Consider the following 24773-nt stretch of genomic DNA (forward strand, 5'->3'; position numbering starts at 1 on the left):
ACAAAGTGCAAATCAAATCTCTGTATGCTGTCAAATTAATGTCACCTAAAATTACAAAAACTGTGACAGTCAGCATTACAGAGAAGCTGGGGAGGCCCTTTCCCTAGAAGAGTCCAAGGCTGGGTGGGACGGAGCTCTGAGCAACCTGGTCTTGTGAAAGGTGACTCTGCCCATGGCAAAGGGGTTGGAATGAGATGATCTCTCAGGTCCCTTCCAACTCAGCATTTTGAAGGGCATCTTGAAGGGCAAAAAGTTGCTATAATTAGTTCTGGGCTGCTGGAAGTATGGTTCAGAATGCTGAGATGACCACAATGGCCAGACACCTCAGGTCCCTGTGTCTCTGTTTTCCCCACAGTTACAGATGGTCAACAACTGCTTCGCATGAGTAAACTGCTGCAGTATGCTCTGACAGAAAGCAATACAAATGTGCAAAAATATGTTCCGGTATGGATGGAAAAGCCATAGTCGTCTTCTACTAATCCGAGCTTGACTTGCTACTTCACTTCTTATTTCCAATAAATCTTAGTGCTTCTTTTCTATTAATTATTTTACAAGGGATCTCTTTCTGAATCTAGTGTAAGTTTGAACAAGATAAGAGAAATTTTCTAATGATTATAATTAAGTTTTCTTCTTGCCTCGTGACTTGAAATAATGTTCACCTTACCATCTCAGAGCACCCAATTTATTCAGAACACCCAATCAGATTCCTCCCTAACATGTATTTCCTCTCCCATTATCTCAGATCATGACATCAGTAACATAAGTTAAAACTCAGCTCATCACAGGTGACGTAGTTTCATGTACATATGTTTGTAAATACAATACATGGCTGTTACTAAAACTGAGCTCACCCTGTTGCAGGCAAGCAGTGAGGCAGTGTGGAAAGTTGCAACAAAGTCATCATGCAGAACGCAAAATGAAAAGTGGTAGAAGTTGTGTACGATGAAAAGTAAATAGGTGTTGAAAATTCTATTGAACTGCTGACTTGTACATATCCTCATAAAAAATATATTTCCCTTCCTCTTCCCATAACAGATTTGAACTAATATTGACTTTGTATCTTTACTTTGTCTCTTAAGCCTTAAAGCACATTTTCTTCCTGGGCAGACGATTAAAATCTACAGTATTTTTAAAGAAGCAACCTATCTTAGTGAACTGGGAAGCCAAGAGGAAAGTTATTGTTTATGGATAAACTAGAAAGAAGGTGTCTATCGTTATGCTTAAACAAGAATGCTGGACTGAAAGGTGTTTACAGTTAATAGCTCCACAAACATATACTGCATCCTAAAAGATTTGTCTTGGCAGAAAAGTAAGTACGCAAAAGCACTTCTGCTGGTTCTTAACGTTTTGCTAAAAAATATTCTACCATTTACTTACTTCAATGGCCTAAAAAAAAATTCAACCATTTATTTACTTTGATAACCTACTATCTTTGAGAAATGATACACTGAAAAAGAAAAAACTTCATAGGTAGGAAAATAAATACAATGTCTAAATTAAAATATGTGTATGGTCTTCATATTTCCAGAGTTTCAAGAAAAGGCATGAACCATATTTACATTAGGTTATGATTTTGAAATGACCAACAGCTAGGACTGTGTAGGTCATTGCTGCACCTAAAGTTACAAATATGCACACACCTCTTTTCAGGTCTTATTAAGCAAATGCAATACTGCATCGTTGCTAAACACATTTACTTTGAAATTACTTCTAGCCACAAATGCTTATTTTCAAATGAATACAAGTGCTGTTGTAAAAATAAAGTAGAGAATACCTTAGATCAAATCAGAAATCTCTTGAAAAAGATATTTTGAACTCTTTCATAGTGAAATGGATAAGAAAACAAACCTTGTTTTGCTGCTTTCACTGTCAATGAAAGATTTACTAGAACTGCATGGTTGCAGCCTGACAAATGCTTATTGTTGCAATGACTTAGTGAACACTGCATTCCACTCAGAAATATAGTAAGTGTTTCCGTCAGGGTAAAGACACTCAAATACAAACAAAATGAAGTGCCTAGAGGAGGAAAGGAGGAACAAGAATTTATCAAGACTGCCAGTGATTTATGAGAAGTAATGATTATGGGGCCCAGGCAGTGTGAAGAGATGATTCTATTTATCATTTTCCCCCTGATAGCTATGTGCTAGAAAGTGGCATCAATATATCATCAAAATATTAAGCTGGTGGCCCAGCAGTCTGGAATTTATTTAGGGAGATGTCATTGTTGCAGGTGTCTGTGATGGAAGGGAGGACAAGTTAATTACCTCTTCACCAATCTGGATCTCTCGGACAGAGTGAAGTAAAAGCTGGTATCCTTCAAAAACGATCACACAGTTTGGGTCACAGCTGTGGTTCAGTAAAGACATGCTGCGAGGGGTGGTAGAGGGGGGAAGAAAGAAAAAACTTATCAGAGGAGTCTCCGCTGCCATTTCTCTTTAATCTTTTGAAAGTAGCTAACGTGATTACATCTGAGGTATCAAGCAATTAAGTTATGAAACAAATAAAATCCCTGTTAAATCAGCTGCTCTTGGTTAGGGGAGGAAAATTAATGCTTAGAAGATTTATATTCGTTACTAATAGGAGCCATGCTTGGATCTCTTCATGTGTTTCTGCCTTTTGTGTATTAAGGGCAGGAGGAAGGCCGTGCCCTCCCAGTGACTCTCTGAGAGCCCTGATTCAGGGGACAGGGCAAAGTGGAGAACAAGGTAACCTGGACAGCTCAGAGCACGAGGGACTGAGTTATATTTCTGCTGCTCCTGCTCAGTTTCAGGGCACTAACCTTATTGATTACTGACTGTCATTGCAACCACAGCTCCAAGGGGCCAACAATCAACCTGTATTTCATATCAGCAGAAAATGGAATATACCATGCCCCAAAGCCACAGAACCTGATGCACAGAGTTGAAAGAAGAAACATGGCCATTGCCTCCGTTTTACACATATTTTGGTCCAGCCTCTGTTCCTGTGGCATGTGACAGCTGGAGCAGCACAGCTCATTTGGGAGCTGCTGCCACCCTCAAGACACACACACTGCACAAACACACCCTGCCCTGTGTCTGAAGGAGGATGTTAACAACATCTGCTATGTACTTTTGAGTCACACGTTTCCTTAGCTGAGAAACAACTGACTTTGCCAGGCAAACACTTCTGCTGTAGCAGAAGTGGGGTCGATGGTTCTTTCCCTATGGGAATGACCCGTTGAAAGAATAATTCTGGCATTATCAGCCTGGAAGAAGAATTTTTGGCTCATCCAGCTCCTGGCTGCATTTATTTGCTTTCCTCGTCTGCCTGAGTCAGCAACTCAAAATCCCAACTGTTGTTGGCAAAACAGAGGATGTTGCTGAGGGTCAGAGCCCTGCACCAAACCATGTTATTTAGTTTTTTGAATCTTAAAGGACATGTCAACAGGGGCCTAACTCTTTTGATATCCCTTCTGGCCTAATAAAATATCTGTGGTTCATCTCCTCAAGAGCCCGCTGGGAGAGTATCCATTACACTTATTGTGAGATCACTGGGCATACTCCCAAAGCTGCTGGCAAGGTGATGCACAGCAGGACCATAGGATTTTGCCTATTTTAAAATGTATTGTGATGCTGAAGCTATCAAGCCATACAAAAATATACAACCTCTTAATAAGGCTAAATAAAGAATTTTTAATTAAATTTCATCTCATGCAGACACTAGTGGGTTTGATGACAATTTCCTCTGGAAACATATGAATTCATCTGGAAGGACATTTGCCTAGGACTTGCAAACCACAGATTTAAGATGACAATTTTCCCAGCTTTTTTAGCAAACTCAAACTGCTCTGAAGTGACTTGGAAAAGAGTCTCCTGCATCCCTTGGCTGTGCATTATCAATGAACATAGACAGACACTTTCTTCACAGTTAAGGGCTTTTTTCAACAAAAAGCAAACATTTTCCTAATAATAATGCTCAAAAATATTATTTCATTTTTCTCAAGTATTATTTTCATTCCATTACAAAATCAAATGACTATTTTACATTTTTCATTACACTAATTCCCATGTCCTCCTAACCACCTTTCCCTTATCTTTACTACAAGGCAGGCCTCAAGATTTGTCCTTAGTCAAATCTTACATATGACATTTGTAGGAAAAGAAACAACAGTGACAGGCCCACTGAGGTTCTGACAAACATAATTCAACCATGCATTAAAAAAAAAAAAAATAGATGGTAAAATGTAATTTTAAACTATACATACTAATTTTCCATATTTATGATTACAGGTTACTAATTCTATTTAATAATAAGAAATTCAAATATTAACAGCTATCAAAAAATCTATTAAAAATAAAATATAAAGGTGTATACTCTTTAAACTGTTTTGATGCTATAATCAGGACTATTAAGAATGTTTTCAACTAGATCATATTTTTTACTCTCCTTTAATTTATTTCCATTTCCCAGTTTTTCAATTAGACATGTTACCTGCTGCTTTGATGGCCCTTACAGCTACCTTGGAAAAAAGGAAAAAAAAATATAACAGATTTTGCCTGTGAATGAAACAGTGTCCACAGTACCTGGGATAGAGGCCAACACCAACATCCTGCATCTCTCCATTACTGATGGTGAAACAGTTACAGGTCACCTGTAAAAACAAGGGAAAAAAATCCAGGATTACCAGAATCATTTGGAAAACCCATACTCAAGTGAAAAAAACCTTCCAAAATAAAATGAAGGGGCAAATGGTAATTGGATGGGAAACATTCAAGCCCAACACTGGTGCTCTTTCATTTTAGAGCAATCACATCTGGGACACACTCTCCTGTAAAACTGCTGTCAATTAAAAGCAGAAATATTAGTATCCTGCAAAAATGTGGGGTCAAACACATGCAGAGGCCCTACTTTCCTGTCACGAGAAGGAAAAAAGCCACTCTACACAGAGTCTGAGAATCTCAGCCCAGAAACAACCTAACAGACAGTAGTGACTACCGATAAAAAGAGTGGCTGTTCCCATGCAGGGACTCTGCTGCTGCCAGGCTGTCACAGCACCTTTTAATGAGTAGCAGTGGAGCCCAAAGAATATATATGGGACAGTTTTGATGTGGGCACAAATAAATGCAAAGACTCTGCAATAATGTGTCTTTCACATAATAGGTATTTTGGTTTGCATGCAGAAGATACGACAACAAAGCATATTCAAATTGCCAAGAAAGGGAACCTTTTCTTTAATTTAAAATATTAGATTGTAAGAGTATTCTTCCTTCATACAATTATACAGAATTAAAGTGGTTTTAGAAAAGAATGGGGAAGAATGGAAGATGTCTACAAGCAGATATAGTCCTACCCCAAACTGTCAGACTGAAGTGTTTTGGTGTTCAAGATATATCAATGTTTAGTAAATGATTAACAAATATAACTTCTATGGGCTTAAACAAAAAAACAGAATGCAATTGTGAATGTATTTTATAAGTATTTGATTTCTGGAGAAGAGGTGGTTTTGGAGGTTTTTTACATTTATATTTTAGATATGTTGGTCAGTTATCAATAACTCACTAAGATCTTATTTAGAAAAATGCTGCATGATACTGCATATACAAGAAAAATCCGAGATCTCTTCTGCATAGCATTAGATTATTAATATCATTAATACTCATTAGAACAGAAAATGAGTAAGAGCAGGATTTGGCAGACATGGAAATTAGATTTGAAAGTTGCAGTTTTATCCATAGAGTAATTGTCCAAAACAGTAAACGCACATCTATGTTTTAAAGAGGTATGCTGAACAATTTAATAGTACAACTTATGCTATAAATTGACAAATTATTATTTATGAGAGCATTAACCATAAGGTGAAAATGAAATCCTCTTTCAAAATTTCTCATAAATTCTGACAGCAACATTAATTTAAATAAATGTACATGCAGTAGGGCATGCATTTTTTGTAAACGGTTAAACAATACTTTGATTAGTCTATTATTTATGTAACCCATTCAAATCTTCCCTATCAATTACCAAAATCATACATCTTAATTATTTGTTTCCTGCTGACACTGGATATAAAGTGTCAGACAACTTCTGAGCAAAGATTAGTCTATTTCAAGTGGCAATTATTCTGGTTCTAAAAATATTGACTTAATTTTGGTATTTATTGAAAAAATAATGCCTTCCAGGTAAAACAGGAAGAAAGCTGGCTCTAACAGATCATAAAGTAGCAGAGGTCAAACACCTCTTAGAAACAAATGAAATCCTCTTTCTTGCAAATCTTTTATTATTACCATAACAAATTTATATTAATAATATTGAATTTTGATCACTGTGGAGTTAGAGAGACTGTTTCATCATTTTCTATTAAAGTAATGCATTCTATTATGTGAAAAGTTTTACACACAGAAGTCCAATAGTTTACTTTTTCCTTTTTGAAACATGCATCAGTTTTTTATACCAGGATACATGCAAAGAAAAATTTGAGACAAATGAACAAGCTGAGATTCAGACATGAAGAGCTACTTTCAATAGTAGTTCAATGTGAGGCAATTTTTAACCTCTCTTAGATATTTTCCCAGTAGGCAGGTGCATCTCAATATCACAGCAGGGTAGTGAAATGCCATCTAGTTTCTAATTATTTGCAGTTTGGAATATAATACTGGGAATCAGACATATACAGGGCCAGATCTAAAAAGAAGTATTTAACACATAAACACAGGCCGAAGCCTAACTTGTCCCATGAATTCTGAGCTATATGATTCAGTGCACAATCCTACCACAGCTATAAGAAGTGTCAGATGTTCTGAGGTTTCTTTAACCTCCCAGGAGACAATCTTTCTCCCCTTTTAAACTCAGGCATTGAAAAAACCAACTGTACACATACAGTGTCTACTACAGATAGTAAAATTAGTCATGGCTGCTTTCTGTGCTCAGCAAGAATAGAGAGAGGAACTGAGGTTAAGGTGGTGAGAGGAGGAAGATCTCACCATTTACAGTGTGAGAAAAATTCTGTTATACTGATAAACCTTCATAGACAGTTAGCAGCTTGCAACAGGTGTAAAATATGAAATATTCATAGTCTGTCACCTGAGTATATGGTTGGGCTTTTTGTTCTCTATTAGATTTGTTACAAAGTTTCTAAAAATCTGCCGAATTACCACTACATAACCTTTTAGGATGTTTCAAATCTGAGTTAAAGATCAGTTTTATCAAGGGGAGTTATGAGATTTCAAAACACCAGCTGATGATGTAGACCACAACTCTGAAGAAAGAAAAGGAAGAAGGCATTTTTTTCACAGAACGCCCAAAGAAAAATCAGCTTCCCAAAATTCACATATGTAGCTCAAATAACAGCTAAATCTGGAGTATCCAACATCGCTGCAGGAGAGCATGAGTATGCTGCTTGTTCCTGAGGCAATTGTTTACAGATCAAAGCCTACTGGGACTGGAAGTTAACTAACTCTGTTTCTAGGGGAAGAAATACCTAACACATAAACCCAAGGCAAAACACATGTTTTTCTCATGCATCACAGTAACTCTTTCAAGTTTCATGGTTACCTTGTGCTTTCTTTTTTCTGCCTTAACTGATCCTTATTTCTTATATTACAACCTGGTTCTGATTCTGTGTGATCGAAGATTTTAAAATAAGAAAAATAAACAATTCTTGGCAATTGAGTACTTCAATAACTATGTTCTTCCATACAAAGGCATGTCCCTTGTCATCTTAACTCCTGCAGAATCATTTATCTCAGTAATTTAATTTGTGCCTGTCCCTTGTGATTCCTCTAAAAATTCCTCTCTATCCAGCTACAAAGCACAGCATATGTACATACAGAAACACAATCAAGTACTCACAGAGTTTGTTATATTCACAAATAAAGAGAATTGCCACATATTTCAGAACTTCAAAGTGCAAAGATAAATTCCTTGCCATTCCTAAAATTTCTGAAAAAACACATCTCCCAGCATGAGAACCAAGGGAAAATTCTCAGGGGGGAGTCACAAACTTTTCAAGCCTCCTTAATGCAGAACCTAAAAATATTCTAGAGCTATCAAGATTCATCATCATAGCCTGATCGGCCACAGAGCTCCCTAACAGTTTATAGAATCAGTTTGCAGTGTTTGGGTTGGCTCTATGGCAATAAATCCTGCAAGCTCATTTAAAAGGAGCTGGTATTTCAAACCACCAACAATATTATATAAACTGACTGAACTAAATAAAAGGATTTGTTCTTTTGAGGCTGAACATATTTTAGAGAAGTATCCTGTACTCAGTAAGGTAACATAAGTAGAAGACATAATCTCTCCTAGACTGGTAAACACACAATGAACAAACCAACTTTACTGACTGGCCAATACTCTCATGCATACCTTATCATCAAACAAAATTATTGCAACCTGTGAAATTTTATTTCCTCTCTGAGTGACTAATGAAAACTCCATAAATTTACCCTGTAAAGAGGTCACTGTTCTCAAGGTGTCTAGAGCTACTGTCTGAGCAATCTCTGTCAGTGCCAGAGTCACAGTTTAGTGAAGAGCCATGATTTATTTCAGTGTTTGCATTTGGCAGAGTACAGAGGCTTCCGTTTCGCAACATAATGATTTGAATTTGATTTTAGTTCAGACCTCATTCATACAGCTTTACACTAAGGATTTACCTTTGGGTTAATTAAAGCAGTGTTAGACTTGCTAGCAGGACATTCCAGATTTGGAATTTCAGACACTCAGACAATGAAACACGTCAATAAGGGAGCAAGGGAAAGAAAACAAATCATTATTGGCTAACACTTGCTGCACTGATCAAATTACAAAGACCAGGGCTAATAATCAATCATTTTGTCTCCACGTGTTCCTGTTACTGCAACACAGTGAGGCAGCTCTTACAACACATGTAAAAAGCCCTCCCAAAGACTTCCAAAGGGTATATTGCATGGATAGGGTCAATATAATTTTCAGCTCTGTTATACAATGACTCCAGCCATCTCTGTAAATGGTGTGTTACAGCTGGTGTATACTAATCCACCACCAGGAAGAAAGCCATAACTAAACCTTTTACCCCCTAATTTATGAACCCAATGTAATGTAAATTAAAAAGATATAAAAAATGGCCTTTCATGGATTGTTAAGTTTCTCATTCACACCAAAGCTGCCTGGGTATTGCTGGTCATGGCCAAATATTTAACAAAGGATACTGCAGTGAGTTTTCATGTTAACAGGCTTCTCAGGAGACGCAACCATTTTTCCAGGAGGAAGGGACGAGCAGTAAATGCTATGTGAAGAGCACATTAACTCAAATGACCAAGGCATACCCCAGAGACCTTCTAGAGCCACCACATCCCACTACAGCTCTGCAGTGATAGCTCTTTCCCACTCGAGGACGAACAAATAACAGGCACAGATGGCTGATAGATCTCAAATTTGCTAATGAGTTCATTTGGCACATGGAGCACTAGAGCAACAGTGCTAAACCGTAAATGCACAGTATGCCACAGCAGTGACAGACTTGTCAAGCCCCTGTTTTCAGTGTACTTCACTCAACTGCTTGTGCCCACAGCCCAGGACACCCAGGCTTTCCATTCAGAGCTTCTTGCTCTGAAATCTCAGCTCTGTCCATGGTGGGAAGCCATCTGCTACCCAAATGCTGTGCTGAAAGGAGCCCTGTAACAAGGCACATTTGAAAACTAGACCTTTGTGCCTTACATACACATGCTTACATCCTTTCACTAAATCAGGAACTTAAAATTCAATTCTACATTGCATGCAACCTAGAACTTACTTACTGGCTTCCATAGAAGCCACAAAATCAAAATGAGATGAAGGAGACATCACAAAGAAGAAAATAACTGAAGGGGGAAAAAAAGGAAAAAGAAGGTACTTCAGTGTTTTGACAGAATCACAGAATAAGCTGACCTGTAAGCAACCCACAAGGATCACTGAGTCCAACTCCTGGCCCTGCACAGGATCATCCCCAAGAGTCACACCATGAGCCCAAGAGTGTTGTCCAAATGCTTCCAGACAGAAATCAAAACATATCAGAAGAACTTAGGGGAAGTTTTGTTATTTAGATTTCCAGACTACATAAACGGCACAAGTAGTTCACTGTTTATGATATTTGCTCAGAAGCCAAAGTATGTTGCAAACCCCTGAAATTTGAAGAATTTATTTAACACCTTGACTGAATTCACAAGTATTCAGCTTTTTTTCAAAGACTTCCCATTAATCTCTTGTGCCAAAGCATCAACATTTTGGCTGAATTAAAGCCTACCATTAGTTCAGGCCTAGCTACAACAAAGATGTGCATTTCCAAATACTTTCTTAGTTCTTCATCCTAGCCTTTGGACATCTTTCTTCACATCAACTAACAATATTTCAGGCCTTTTTTGCTGTCCTAGCACATGAAGTTTTCTGATGAGTGCGCAGAACACAGGTATCCCTTGCAGATAGGCTGTCACCACATACAAGACAGGAGACCAGAAATTTGGTCTGACATTAACAGATAATTTAGTGCAAGTGTGCTTCAGGCATCCCTTTATGGTACTCAGCTAAGTGGTGCAATTTTGATTGAAATGGAATGAAAATAGGTCATGGTAAATTACCTCCTCTCAATCCCACACATACTTCTCCAATCTTTCAAATAAAAATATTTAGCTATGCAGCTAAATATATTTGATTACTAAGAATTTCAAAGTCATCATTACTAGGACAAATGTTATGTTTGCTATCGGCACATTTTTTTTTTTTTTAAATGTGTGTGCAACATGTAGTTACAAACCTGGACTTGAAAAGGTAAAGCTTGAAACATGCAACATTATTGCACTCATAGCATAAAACAAAATATCTTGAAATTTTGTAGGATTCCCATTAAAAGTTTTGTGCAACCTGTCTCAACCTTTTCACAAGTTTCTCCTCTGACAACAGTCAGCAAGTCTCATGTTCCCCTTGGTGAAATTTCAGCTTTTACCCAGCTCTGCGAATGTTATTATTATTCCTGCTTTTTGGAACAGAAAAGAAATGCATCTGTTTCTGGAGCAGAACTGAAGAGTGGGAGCTGCAAAGTCACTAATGGATCATATTACAGTATGCTTGCAGCATTTGGCATTATTAATTGGAGTGGAGTAGAAGCATGACATCCTTCTCTTCATCCTCATTTTCCTACTGGTAACTCCACTCCTGTGAAATGGGGCAGAGTTATTAACTTGATTTCAACAGCCACTTATTGAAAACACACTGCTTGTTTATGAATGGGATCAAACTTCATGGGAATCCAGGAGTCATTAACTGACTTTGTGTTTGTCTTGCCTATTTTGTTACAGATAGCTGTTTACATGCTTTGTAATGGTATATATATATATAAAAAAAAGTTGAACTTAGTACAGATAAGTAGCGTGAGAATCAGCTATGGATGCTTGTATGAAAATTACATAGGCAAAAGCAAAACATTAATGAATTACTCTTACATAAATTCAGCTAATAATACAGGTGGAATAAAGTACTATATGCCACCTCTTTCCATTACCCAGATGATTTCCTCATGCCGAATTGCTAGGCAGTTCAAGATAGGTGAAAGGAACTCTAACCAAAATATTTCAGTGTTTGATGGCTTTATTATCCCAGAGGCAATATACTTGTTATTCCTTTTGGAGATGCTTGCTAACCTAGACCTTCAAGCATATTTACCACTTGAAGTTCTTCAGCCATAAGTTTTTGGATTTGGTTGTTTGGCTTAGTGGAATTTTTGCCTCTTTTTCCTTTTCTCTTCCTCACTCTTTAATTATTGCACAACAGTAGCTTTTCTACTGGGGGGAGGGGATAGGGAATGAGGGGGAATATAAAAAACTGGGAAAAACCTTTTTCACACCATCATTTTAAAATTGTTTTCAACAGGAAATTTCTGAAAGTACAAAAGCTGAGAATGTTTGAAGAGAATTTCAAAAAGGGTAGAAAAAAGGAAACATCATTTCCAATATGTAATGGCATGAAATGAGTACTTTTAAATCTTAAGAACTTAAACAAGTGTAAATAAAAGGCTTTATTTTGAGGCTTCTTCTGAAATGGGCAACAAAAACCATTAAACTTGATTAATTTAGAAACATGGAAACCATTTTTTTAGGAAAAAGTACACTTTTTTCAGATTTTTATATGCAGCATGAGGTTTTTGAGGAAGCGCTAGTCTCACTTTGCTATTTGAGTTACAACCTAAAACAGATGAAAATACATAGAAACCCCATATGGAAGCATATAACACTGACAACTTGCCTGTGTCCATGATCACTGACAAGCCAGGCTAACCAAAACCTGCTTTGTTTTGTACTAACGAGACAAAATTTCAGGCTCTTACAATATTTGCAATGGAGGCCCAAAAGAACACTGATACCACTGCCAGTTCCTTCCATTTTTCTTACCTTTTTTCCCTATAAATAAACTCTACTGCTTTTCTCTTGAAATACAGTTGTATGAAAAGGAGTAAGTATTGTTCTTTTTATCATATCAATAAAGAAAAAGAAAAGTTATTTAGATATTGTTTATTTCCCAACCTATTCCTATAATTCAAGCTAGATGACATTACCATTTCTAAAAATCAGTGCATCAAACATTTCCTTTGGCAAATTCATCTCCTTTAATGATATAAACCCCTTTCTTCCCACTAAAGGTGTCTGGAAATCAGTAAGACAATAGGAATCATGCACTATGTTCTTCCAGATAGTTGGCAGTCAAACATCTTCTAAGAGCAGGTCATTTAAATTATGTGTAAAAGCATAATTTGAAAATTATACGAGTTGTGCACAAAATGCCAGTGTAGAATATCTTAAACCAAATACAGTCCTTTTCAAGTTTTTAAACACTTGGTTAGCATATATCTGCAAAATGCTTTTTAGCTCACTCTTAGACCTTCCTTTCACAGGCACTATATGAGCAGTGCTGTCAGACACAATGACTGACGCTCCTGTTCCATAGCAGGTGATCTGTCTGAGGCAGGCTAGAGCTGCCCAGGGACAGTAAAAAGGAGTGGAGTACCAGCTGGTATTCATCAAATATATCAAGTCCAGGTGGCAATTAGAAGTTTAACAGGACAAAATAAAACTGTGAAACAAAAGCTCACTATGTCTTCAATTCTGAAACTCTGAAATACTGAGCTAATTGCCTTAATGAGAGGTCTTTGGGGGGAAAAGGGTAGTGGCCTATTGAAGGCACTGAGTAGGTTGTTAAATCCAGACCTCCTCTTCCTGACTGAAAGAGAAAACTGTGCTCTAAGCATGTGCATTGGCACAGAAGGGTGAATATGCCTGTATCAGGAAACAGCAGGATATGGTAAGACAGAATATGTAAGTCAAATATATAAGTCAAACTCAATATAAGTACAAAATACAACAGTTTAATAGTATTTAACCTAAAGATGGGGTGTGATGCGATGCGATGTGATGCATAGAACAAATTAAAGCTAAACCAATAAATTTAAGGCCTGTATAACTCAAGCACTCAGTATTCAATGAGTTCTTGGATTTCTACAGGATGTGTGCATTCTTAGTACCTCTGAAAAATCAAGTCCCCAAGTGTTTCCAGCCAGCATTTCTCTTATATCTCTCTATTTTTGGGTAATTACAAACATTGCTATGATCTGGAAACAGTTGAAGTAATTCAGTTTTTGGAATTTCACAACACTGGACACATCTCAACACAGTACATACACATCCAGTTACAGTGAGGTACAGATTTCATGCTGATGCTACTAATTTTTTCATTCCCCAGTGCCAGTCCAACATTCCTGGACAATCCTATTTGATGACAAACCATAGTCAGTCCATGACATCTAACAATACCAAAGACAATTTGGTGCCATTGTGTGTTATTCCCATACTGGGAAGTGACAGGAGTTAGGTCAGAAAAATCCTCAATCCTGCTCTGTAGTCCTGCTCTCCTTTGCACCACAGGGTGCATGTGCCTCCCAGGATGTAAATCAGAACATTGCAGAGCTGCATTTCTCAGGCTAGGGGAAGGGACTTTTCTTGAAAGGCTCTGGAAGCTACAACCTGCTCCAATCAGAAACTATTGAATAGTTGATACTGAGTTATAGGAAATCCTATTCATATTTTGCTCGGATTCCTTTGTAACTTTAGAAAATATTAGTAGAAAACAAGTGGTTTTTATGCCAAGAAAAGGAACCATATAGATATATTGTATGGTTATATGGGAACAAGGCTTGCAGAACACACAATGCCTGTATTCCAGAAACAAGTGTCCAGGAACACCATCCCATCCATCAGAATTCCTTAGCAGAAGTTTATTACTTCAACAAAACAAAAAATTCCCAGCATATTGTTCTGCCTACAAGTGAATAGAATACATTTTCCTTTGAAGTAGTATTTTTCTTTATTGTACCAGATTAGATGTAGCCATTATACAGATTTTCTGCTTTGTTACTATACACTATTACTATATAGGAAAAAACCCACAATGCTTAGAGGCAGCATTAAGCAACACTTTCATTTGGGAAGGAGCCACAGAGAAAAGAAAATGTAACAATTTACTCCAAATTAAGCTCAAACAGAGAACTCTGAGTCGAGGAACATCTAGCAATGAGTTGATAAAAGAACTGTAAAATAATTAAATATAGAGTAGCACAGCAAGAATCATAGCTTGCAGAAAAAGTCACAAAAAAGCTGAACTCCTGTGTATGCTTCCTACTTAATGAACTCTCTTAGGGTATACAGACTGTAAATTGGTGAGAAAATGGTCAAATAATTGCATTATTTGATCTTTCACTTGTAACAGAAAAAAAAAAAGTATTTAATTTTAAAAAGTCTCTACCAGATATCTTGGAAATAAAGGAAGGTTATACAAACACTACATTGAGCTCACAGTTCAAATGCTTGTGGGTAGCTAACTAAAGTTCACAGACCTGTATGTAATTGCTGTCTACAAGAAATACTTGTGTTAGCAAAAGAATTTTCTCCCTGCTCTTTCACCTTTGCCCTTCCACAAACTCAGCAGCAAAGAAGCCTCCTAAGAGCATTTCTTTGATGAACAGGGCTTTCCCCACCTCTACAAGATGAACTAAATCTAACAGTCAGGAACAGAATCTGTCAACTTCTCAAAAACATGCTTTTAGCAACTATTAATTGATAAAGGATATACTTTTATACAAATAAGCTTGAAACCAAATGATCCACTCACTGTTCATTTCTCTTTATCTAAACTTCATAGTTTTTTTGCAGCATGAATAAGAGCACAAAATTTGCAATTATTTTAATGTAGTGAAATTGGCAGTGACTTCAGTGGCACCAGATGAGTTACACAAAACAACCACCAGGTAGAAAGGAAGTTCATAAGTTGAACTTGGAATAAAATTTCTCTGAGCACTGAAATTGGGTGATCTAATTCCACGTGGCTAAAATTCTGTACCTTTCAGACAAAACAAATCCTTGACATTAAACGTTTGCAAACTTTGATTTGCTTAATTCCTAACATAAGTTCTTCACCACAAATGTCCCATGTTGATATTAAATAATAAAATAAAAATAGAGATTTAAAAAAAGCCAAACCAGACAGTAGATGTGACATCATTAGATAGCCTGAACAGTGAAACTTGAAAGTTGAGTAAATATTTTTAAAAATAACATCTATTTTTCCCCAATTTTTCCCCCTAGTTGAGATACCTTAAAAGGCACAGAAACTTTGTATTTCTCAAAAATGCTTTTGTTTTCCCAGTACCCAAATGACATATTGCCATTTAAAAAGTGCCATTCACTGCCATAACAATACACTTTTTCTTGGGAAAGTGACGCTTTTGCCTGTGAACAAGTATCAGAGTTTCTTTACAGGAAAAGGTGTATCATCTCCCTTACGTATGCAAGATCAGGAGAGTAATTACCATAATGTACCCTGGAAAGCTGATGGTTTCATTCAGTTTTCTTTATGTTACAATTTTAAAGTTAAGTGAATAGTTTTCATAACCTAGATTCATGATATCAGAAACTTTAAGAACATGACCTCTATATTTCAAAGTCCCAACATACACTCCAGAGAAAATTACAATGGTCTTAGGTTATATATTCCAAGGGAGAAAGATGGCTGAGAGAGCTGTGATGGATTTACAAAACTAACAAAATATTTACAAAATACCTCTTTGGATCACAACACTCTCCTAGTGTTTCATGGTATTTTTTTCTGATATGCAGATTCACTCTCAGGAAATTGTTATTACCGGCGTAAGGAGTTTTCATACTCCTTATTTTGAGCTTTTTTCTCCATTTTGTGCAAACCTGATCTTTACATGTACTCAAGACAAACAACCCAGCTAGAAAACTGAATTCAGCAAGCAATGATGACCAGCTGGCATTTCTATTACATCTGACAAAATGCAGGTTGACAGTACAGAACATAATCATTGTTGGTCAGAAAAACACTAGTGGATCCTAGCAAATTTCTCACCCCGCCTCCAAATGAAAACTTCAAATTTACACCACAAAGCTCTCTTGTAACCATCACAGAACTAAAGAAAGTGCAAAATTGGATCAGAATTATGAACCACAAGGCACGAGGTTATTCAAATCTATTGTTGCATTTCTCCTACAGTTTATGATACTGATTCCCCTCCTTATGTTCATGCTGGTTTCTACACTAACATCATGCCAAAAACCTACATGACAAAATACATTCTTCTGTCATGAATTAAGACCCTTAAAATTGAGTAATTGGTTATGATTATTTTAAAATATTCTTTCATTTATGACTTGTCTCTCATTTGATTTGGCGGTATATGAAAATTTTACTTTTAAATTGTTATACTTTCATGAATAGAATAAGGTAAAACTACAAAGTAATTCTGAAACCAAAACATTTCACCCGAAGGAATCTTTCATGATACAATAAGAATTTAAAACTAAATTACAGAATCACACTAGGTAAGTTTTCATTTTTAGTTTTTGTTATGAGAGCCATATGAGAACAAAGTACATTCATTCCTTTTTCCACCAATGTGGAAATAATTCTCTTGTTTACATGTTATGACAGAAAGGAGTAATTTGTTCCATTGATTCCCATTTAAGTTACAGCTAAAATGTATCTTTTAAGTATTTCACATGTTTTGCTACTTTTGGCCATTCATATAAAACATAAATCAGCTCTGTGAAATTTTAAAATTTAGGTCTTATAACAAGAATATAAAATATCAAGCTTTCAAAGCCCAAATACTTCCCTGGTTTTGGTTTGGTTGTGGGTTTTGTGCATTTTTTGTTTGTTGCTGTTTTGGGTTTTTTTTTTTCATTTTTAAGTTTGTTTTTTGGGTGTTTTGTTTGTTTCAGGGTTTTTTGTTTGTTTTTGTGGGGTTTTATTTTTGTTTGGTTTCTGTTTGTTTGATTTTTTGGGTTTTTTCCTTGTTTTTTCTGGGGCGGTTGGGTTTTTGTTGTTCTTTTTTGTTTGTTTTTTTGTTTTGGTTTTGGGGTTGTTCAATTGTTTTTAATCCTAACGAAAATGCAAAACATTTTGAAAGTTTGAATCGCGATCTAGCCTTTGTGGTCAGTCTTCCCAGACTGAGTCCAACTGTTTTTTCAATGTACAGTCAGTAGCCTCACCTCCTCGGTGAAGCTAAAGCAGGTGCCCATTTTCATTGGCAAAGCTCTTACTATGGTGTGAATGAAGTTCTTATCTTAAACCACTGCTATTACTTTTTTAGCATTTCATGCTCACTGTCACAGCACCACATCGAAGAATCTATTGAGCTATTACTACTTGATGGATCATTCAAATATGTCGTTCAGATTGTGTAAAATATTGAAACCAAATATGTGAAAATTATCCTTTAGCATGAAATTTAGACTTCTACATCTGTTTCTCCAAACTACATCTCCAAACTTTGAGTTACATGTCCATGATTTTTAACAAAGAAGATAAGCAGGAGAAGAAAAAGTAACAAATATTATAAAATAACTGAATTAAGAAAGACAAATAAAATAGAGCCCAAAACTACATGAGATGATGTATTCAAAACCAAGATCAAACAGATAACTTGCTTCTTAATTATCACTTATTAACAGTTTGTGGATAGAGTGTGAAGGAGAGAATCTGGCAAAATACCAGTCAAGAATAATGGTGCTTAATTTCCTCCACCAGCAGCTCAGATGTGTTACAATATACAGACTGCAACAGAATATAGGTAAAGATAGAGGGTTTTTTTAAAATTATTGCACAACTTAATTCACTCAGTAATTCTAAGCAGCAATCCAGCTCAGACACAGTATTTGCCTGTAAGTCCCTGCTGGTGTGATCTTGAAGGTGTCAGCGTGCCAACCAATGGCCAGCAGCAGTTTTTGCCTCTGTACAGAAATGCAGGGCTGAATTCAACCCTGTGAAGCTGAAGCTTCACCTGCTCATGGATCTCAAGGTCCCTGGCTCCAAGCCACACCAATTAAAAAAAAATCTGTCTTTTCTTAACCAAGGAGTTAATATCAGTGGGACAACTGGGGCTAAATAAATCATATGCCTTGCCTTGGAAAGGGGCTGAAGAAATACTGGGGTACCTCCACTGACACCTTCTCTCCTGGGCAGCATCTCTCACATGGATATTGCACTGTCAACTGTCTTATTGTAGGAATGATTGAACAAATGAGTACTGACACCCTGACCACATAATTATTCTCTTCTGCTGCTTTACAAGTAAACTGGTTCAGATTGTCAGCTAACTTTGTACGAACTACTCAGTCATTTGATGATGGAGAAATAAATCTCCATGCTTTGCTCTTGTTTTAGAAAGAGGCCCTACTCATGAAAGCACTAACAGAGAAGTTTTGTTCTCAGCTGAGCTTTCTCAAGAACCTCAAAAAGGTGGTACACAGGTTACTGCTGCCATTTCTTACCCACCTCAGTAAGTCACCTTGCAATCCAAGCCCCATGAATCATTCGTCCATTCACTTGAATATTGCTACTCCAGTTATAATTAATTGTGTTATATGGCTTACTGTGTCTGAAGTCCCTTCAGTGGGACTACTGGAAGAAAGGAAATGCTAGCCTTAAATTTATTTATTCTTGAATATACATATGGTTTTCATGCAGAATCTGGCCATTGGGAGGATTTAGAAGGCAGAAGAGCCAGCACCAATCCCAGGATCTGTGCATGAGATGGGAAGAAGACAATTACAGCTGTGCAAGGTGGCTTTTTAAAATGCTGCTTATTAATAGATATGTCACTGAGTAGTACTTGACAATATTTAATTAAATGAATGCAGAAGTCTTTTACTAGAGGAAATGTTGAAGTGAGAAACCAAGTGAAGAACAGAGTCTTGATAACTAAATGATGATCTGTATCACAATACTTCCCTAAGACTGGATAACAACAGCAAAGGCCAGGAAAGCTGACTGGGCTTTAGGAGAGCTACATTAGAATCAGCATGAGGGAAGAGAACAAGGGATGTTTTAGTCAAAACAAAACATAATGACTGAACTTCTACATAAAAGCCATTATTTAAAAAGCTTTCTTCATACAAATCTGATACATCTATTTCAAGATATATAAAATGACAATTGCAAAATAAAGCTCACTGATATTTACTTATTCAGACTTTTTTCTGGAGATCTGTGTGCATGACTATGAACATACTCTCATGCTACTTCATGTGTTTGTCTAAAAAAAGAGATGTTATTTAACAATATGGTCTTTGGCAGAAGTTAGCCATAAAGCCACACATTTTGCAAACCAAGTATCCATAGTAACTAACCGCACATTAACTGAGCTTAGATATTATCAATTTCAAAATTATTCACAAATAAAAATGATACATATTTAAATCAATAAAAATCTGAGCCTGTACATTGCCTTCATTTCAAAAAGCAAATAATTTTCAAGAAATCATTCACCCTCCAAAAGCAGCTTTTGTCTTTACATTTGGAATCCTGGAAAGCAGATTATAAATCTGTCAAATTCATTTAAAATCAGCTCAAGCCTTTCATTGTTATTGTTGCTATTTTTGAACTCCATGAGCCAGCCATGAACTAGGTAGTAAAAATTCATACTCAAATACTAAAATTGTGACAATTGCTGAGTCTGCAGACATGTAGGCTGACTTAAAAATTAATGTTTTCAGCTTATTGTAGTTTATTACATTACATTACATTGCAACATAGATGCTAAATGTAAATCACAATCCCAAAGGCAAGATGGAAGAAGTCCTGCCCCAATACAGTAGCAATTAATGTAACAATGAATATTGGAAAATATTGATTCTTTATTTTTTACCCCACACAGAAATTTTAACCCAGGCCCTGATAAGAATTATTATTTTGGGAGTAAAATTTTCTTTTCTTCTCCCAGTATCATCTCATTATTGGAATAACGATTTTTGTTATTTTTCTTGCCTCAAATTTGGGAAGTAAAATAATGGAGCATTTCATCAGTAGGGAGAAAAGGAAAAAAGTAGTGCTTTTGGATATCCTTTTCTCATTGCAGCTTCTTACAAAGCTTCTTTCTTGCTTCTGACTTTGGCAATTCAGTTTTGTGACCACAGGTTGAAACCAGAGTTCAGAAGGCCTGAAATACTATTTTTGTCTATATATGTGTAGGTCTATATTTCTATTTGCTCAAGGACATCAAACAATGTGTCGAAATTAATTAGTTAAGCATTACAACAGCCCTGTGAGGAATGGAAATGCAGAACTGAATCATAAAGATGTTGAATGTAACACCAAGGACACAAAGCACCTCCGCAGCAGTTTGGCATACAAAGGAATTTTGTTTAAGCTTTTGACTGTATCCAAAAGGTTTACAGTTTGAAAAAAAAAACCAAACCAACCCTTAATGTTATTTGGAAAATAAAATAAGCATAAAATTCACAATTGAAATAGGATTCCTGGCTTTACACTTCCCTGTGGCACATATTGATGGTGCAGTGCTGCAGTACAGCTGCAGGCACAGCGTTGTTCATGTTATGCCAGTTAAGGGGCCATGTATTATTTCATGTGTTCCATCTTGGCTGCATGATGCTGTGAAATCAGACAGTAGCTCCAATACACTTCTCTGGTACATTTTCAGCTTGTACTTGCCTTTTTCCCTTTATGCAGATCACTGCATGACAATTACCTGCCATTACATGGCAAACTTATCATGCAGAAACCACAAAAGTGGACAACACAAAGAGGAGGGAAAGAACTCTCCTCAGCAGCTAAAACATATAAAGCAGCAGAGTGCTTTTAAAAGCTCAGCCACAAACCAGGAAAGGAGACTCCTTAAGTACTGGGGACAAGAGCAATCAAGCAGCTGCAGGAAAGACAAGGAGAGGGTCCAGAAGAGGGCCACAGAAATGATGAGGGGTCTGGAGAAACTGCAGGAGCTGGGCCTGTTTAGTCTAATGAAGAAAAGTCTGAGAGTGGATCTCATTAATGCATATAAATATCTCAAACAAGGGTGCCAAGTGCCACACTCTGTCTTCAGTGGTGCCCAGTGAGAGGGTGAAGAGCAATGTTAACCAAAAGACAAGAAGTTTCACCTCAACATGAGGAAGAACTTCTTTACACTGAGAGTGGCAGAGCACTTAAGCTGTTCAGGGAGGCTGTGCAATCTCCCTCTCTGGTGATATTCAAAACCCACCCAGCTGTGTTCCTGCACAACCTGCTCTAGGTGACCCTACCTTGGCAGGGAGGTTGGATTGATGATCTCCAGAGGTCCCTTCCAACCTTAAGTGTTCTGTGGTTCTGTGATATGCCAGAGCACAGAGGCTGCACACACCTTCTCCCATTGCTGTGGGGCCTTTGCCATTGCTGCAGCCTGCCTGGGTGAGGTGATGCTGCCTCTCAACACCCACAGCACTGAGAGAGGGACCGGCTGTGGTGGGGAAAGCTCTCCTGGGCCCTGAGGCAAGGGGGAGCAAGTGGCAGCACTGGGGGACTGCCATGTCTATGCCCTCAAATGTGCAAGATTGTTCCAGACCAGGCAGCCACCTAGAAAATACACCCAGCACTAAAGTTGTCAGGCTCCAAATTCAGTACCAAACCCAACACAGCTGGTGTGCTTTTTTGTGTGCCCTGCTAGCATTCGCACTCTCCAAACACTTCTGGCTTGGGATCTCAGAAGGTCTGAGCTGGCTCCTCTCTCCTAGAGAGCTGAGAAAGCCACTTGCCCCCAGAGAGGGGGTTTCCCAGGATGGGAAGCATGTCCAGGACAGTCACCAAGAAGCATGGAGGCTGTCAGAGCACAAACATGGTAGAACTTCTCGCCAGTGCCCAGCAGGCACCAGCAGGCTCTGGCCTCTCCCTTCCCTGATCCCCTTGCGCTGATTGCGCACAGTGACAATTATGAGTTGCTTTCTTCAGTGAACTGGTCACGGCAAAATACTGCTATGAAAAAGATTATAGTAATTAAGACGTAATCAAAACAGAAACGTAACTATTCCAGCCTGACAGCAAATACTTTCTCTTTCTTCTCCCCATCCTCCATGATGGAGGAAGACTCCAAACAAAAACTGCAGAAAGCAGCTTTAGTAAGAAACTAGTAAGTAAACACATGCCTTCAAAACAGGTGTGACAAGAAAACTAGATTCTGGAAGAATTTAAATTATTTTCTCTCAATAAAAGAAGAAAATGTGAAAATATCTAGAAGGCTGTCTTCCCCCTTCCCCTTGTTCCATGAGGAAATAGCCCTAAATAGTCAAACTTTTGATGTGACACAAGGAAAACTATTCATCATCAATAGTATATTTACCAAAATTATACTCTTGTCTGCATATTGAAAGCATGTGCAGTTTCTGGCTCCAATACAAGTTATCTATAATGAATTTTAGGGGGGGGGAAGTGGGTTTTTTTCCTGAGAGAACCAAACCACATACAAATGGCATATATAAATATATGTAGGAAAATAATGCATGTGGGAAAATAATGTATGTATCTAGGAAAACATCCACTGCTATTCATTTTCAGTGGACAAATACTATGAGCTGTTTTTCTTGGAGTCATTGAAAGTGCACAATGAAATCTCTGCTATTTTCCACTTTAGGAGGAACAGGTTGGGATGAATGGCAACTTATTTCCTTTCACAGAAGGCCCCAACTAGAGAGTCTTAATTCAAATCCATATGGAACTTTTTCTCGAAACTGTGAGAAAAATTTTGGTTTCAGATCATACATCCATTTGCTCAATTTTACATCGTATCTCAAAAATAATTTAGACAAATTTCTGGTTCTCTGAAGCCTTCATATATGCTTTTACAGGTATATATACTGCATATAGTCTACTGCGAATAATGTCAAAAGTACAAGGCTTTTTCAGGAAAATAAGGCAATTCTTGTCATACAAATCACAGACTTATTGGAAATACCACTTTTCCCTTCTAGGATCAGTCAATAAGCCTCAATAACAACACTAAGTAAAAGGAAAACACAGTTTCTTGCATGATTCATGCTGCTTTCAAGAACTCTTTTTCAGTTTTCCTGCAAGAGAGTTGAAAGCAACTCTGTAGATGCCATGAATATAGGAGTGCAGAAGCATTTAGATTAGCAGATCAGACACTTCGTTCTCAAGCAAGATTTTAACCAAATAATAGTGGTTTGTGTCAGACAGCACAGGGTACCTGAACTATGTTTTACCCAGAAGATATCTCTTCTGGAGATTATAACTGAAAGCAGCTGTGGCTCAGACAAATCAGAGGAGAATATCTTTCCCAGGAACAGTAAGGATAATCTGCAAAATAAATTCAACTGATGGTTTGTTAGTAAATGCCATTTTGCAAAATCTGAGTATTTTAAAGAAATGCCAATCTCATACATTTCATGAACATTTAACTCGAGCAATAACCTTTATGAGATTTGGGGAGTTTTCTGAATTATTTTCCAGAAATTTCCTATCTGTAAGATTTTTTTTTAATGAAGTCTCATTCTAAATAGGCATGAGTCAGGCACTTGGAGCTCAACCAGCCATATCACTACAAAGCACATCCACCATCACAAATAAAGACATTATTCTAAAACTACAATAAATGTTTCTAAAAGTGTTTCTAGACAGTCTGCATATTATATTATTGAGCTAATTTGATTTCTCGAGTCAACAAACAACTAGAAGATGCCTATGCTGATGTGACTATGCTTGTAGCAATTAGGACCAAACCATCCAACTTCTGAGACCCAAGAGGGACTTGCAATACTGGACCAGTTCGTCAGCTGTGCATATAAGCACAGTTCAAGCAGATTTCACAGGGAACTGTTACAATTTATAACAGTGAAGGATGCATCAGTGACAAAAATGAAATATAATTAGGGAGGAAGTTGGTTGCTTTCTTTGTAATGTTAAATATTCTACCTAGGCCAAACTCATTTGCCGAATTCTTTTTGTCTGAGATTCACTCTCGTTTCTTTTTAACAGGAATCTCTGTTAACATTAGAATGAATTAAACATTATCACAAGAAAGAAAATGGCAAAAAGTACCTTAACTGGTACTGACAGCAGTTTCATTGATAGTGCTCTTTTTTGCTATATAGCAGTATACTTGTCAAAATGTGGATTCTCTGCTCTGAGAACATGAACACATAAAACCAACCAACTCTTATATGGAAACATCAGCAAATTGATCAAATAAAAATGTAGAAGATTTATCACAGAAGTCCTTGACCTCCAAGACAGCTTTTCAAGCCAGTGAATTTTCCTGCTTGAAGTAGAACAATTTTCTTATGCTTATCTCAGACTGTGTGGGTGGATGAATGAAATCAAGCGTCTGTGAATCTCTCACAAAGATACCATGTCTCTGTTCTCAGGCTCTAACAGCATCTCTTGGTTTTTTAAACCAACATGCCTGATGAATGATACAATTTTCACCATCATTCTACATATTCAAAAGAATGTGCATAATT

General features: G+C 37.1%; 1 protein-coding gene across 3 annotated transcripts in view; it reads right to left on the reverse strand.

Annotated features, from left to right (window-relative positions):
- Positions 1-24773, reverse strand: part of SMYD3 (SET and MYND domain containing 3) — a 383946-nt gene that overhangs the window by 75930 nt on the left and 283243 nt on the right. For all 3 annotated transcript variants that reach the window (XM_085055185.1, XM_085055183.1, XM_085055184.1), the window contains exons 6-7: positions 4545-4612; positions 2265-2367 (exon numbers count right to left, since the gene is read on the reverse strand). In XM_085055185.1, the coding sequence (XP_084911311.1) occupies positions 2265-2367; positions 4545-4612 (171 nt within the window). The remainder of the gene's footprint in view (positions 1-2264; positions 2368-4544; positions 4613-24773) is intronic.

Source organism: Lichenostomus cassidix, chromosome 3, assembly GCF_008360975.1.
Source record: "Lichenostomus cassidix isolate B80296 chromosome 3, HeHo_3.0, whole genome shotgun sequence".
In the NCBI taxonomy this organism is placed as follows: Eukaryota; Metazoa; Chordata; class Aves; order Passeriformes; family Meliphagidae; genus Lichenostomus; species Lichenostomus cassidix.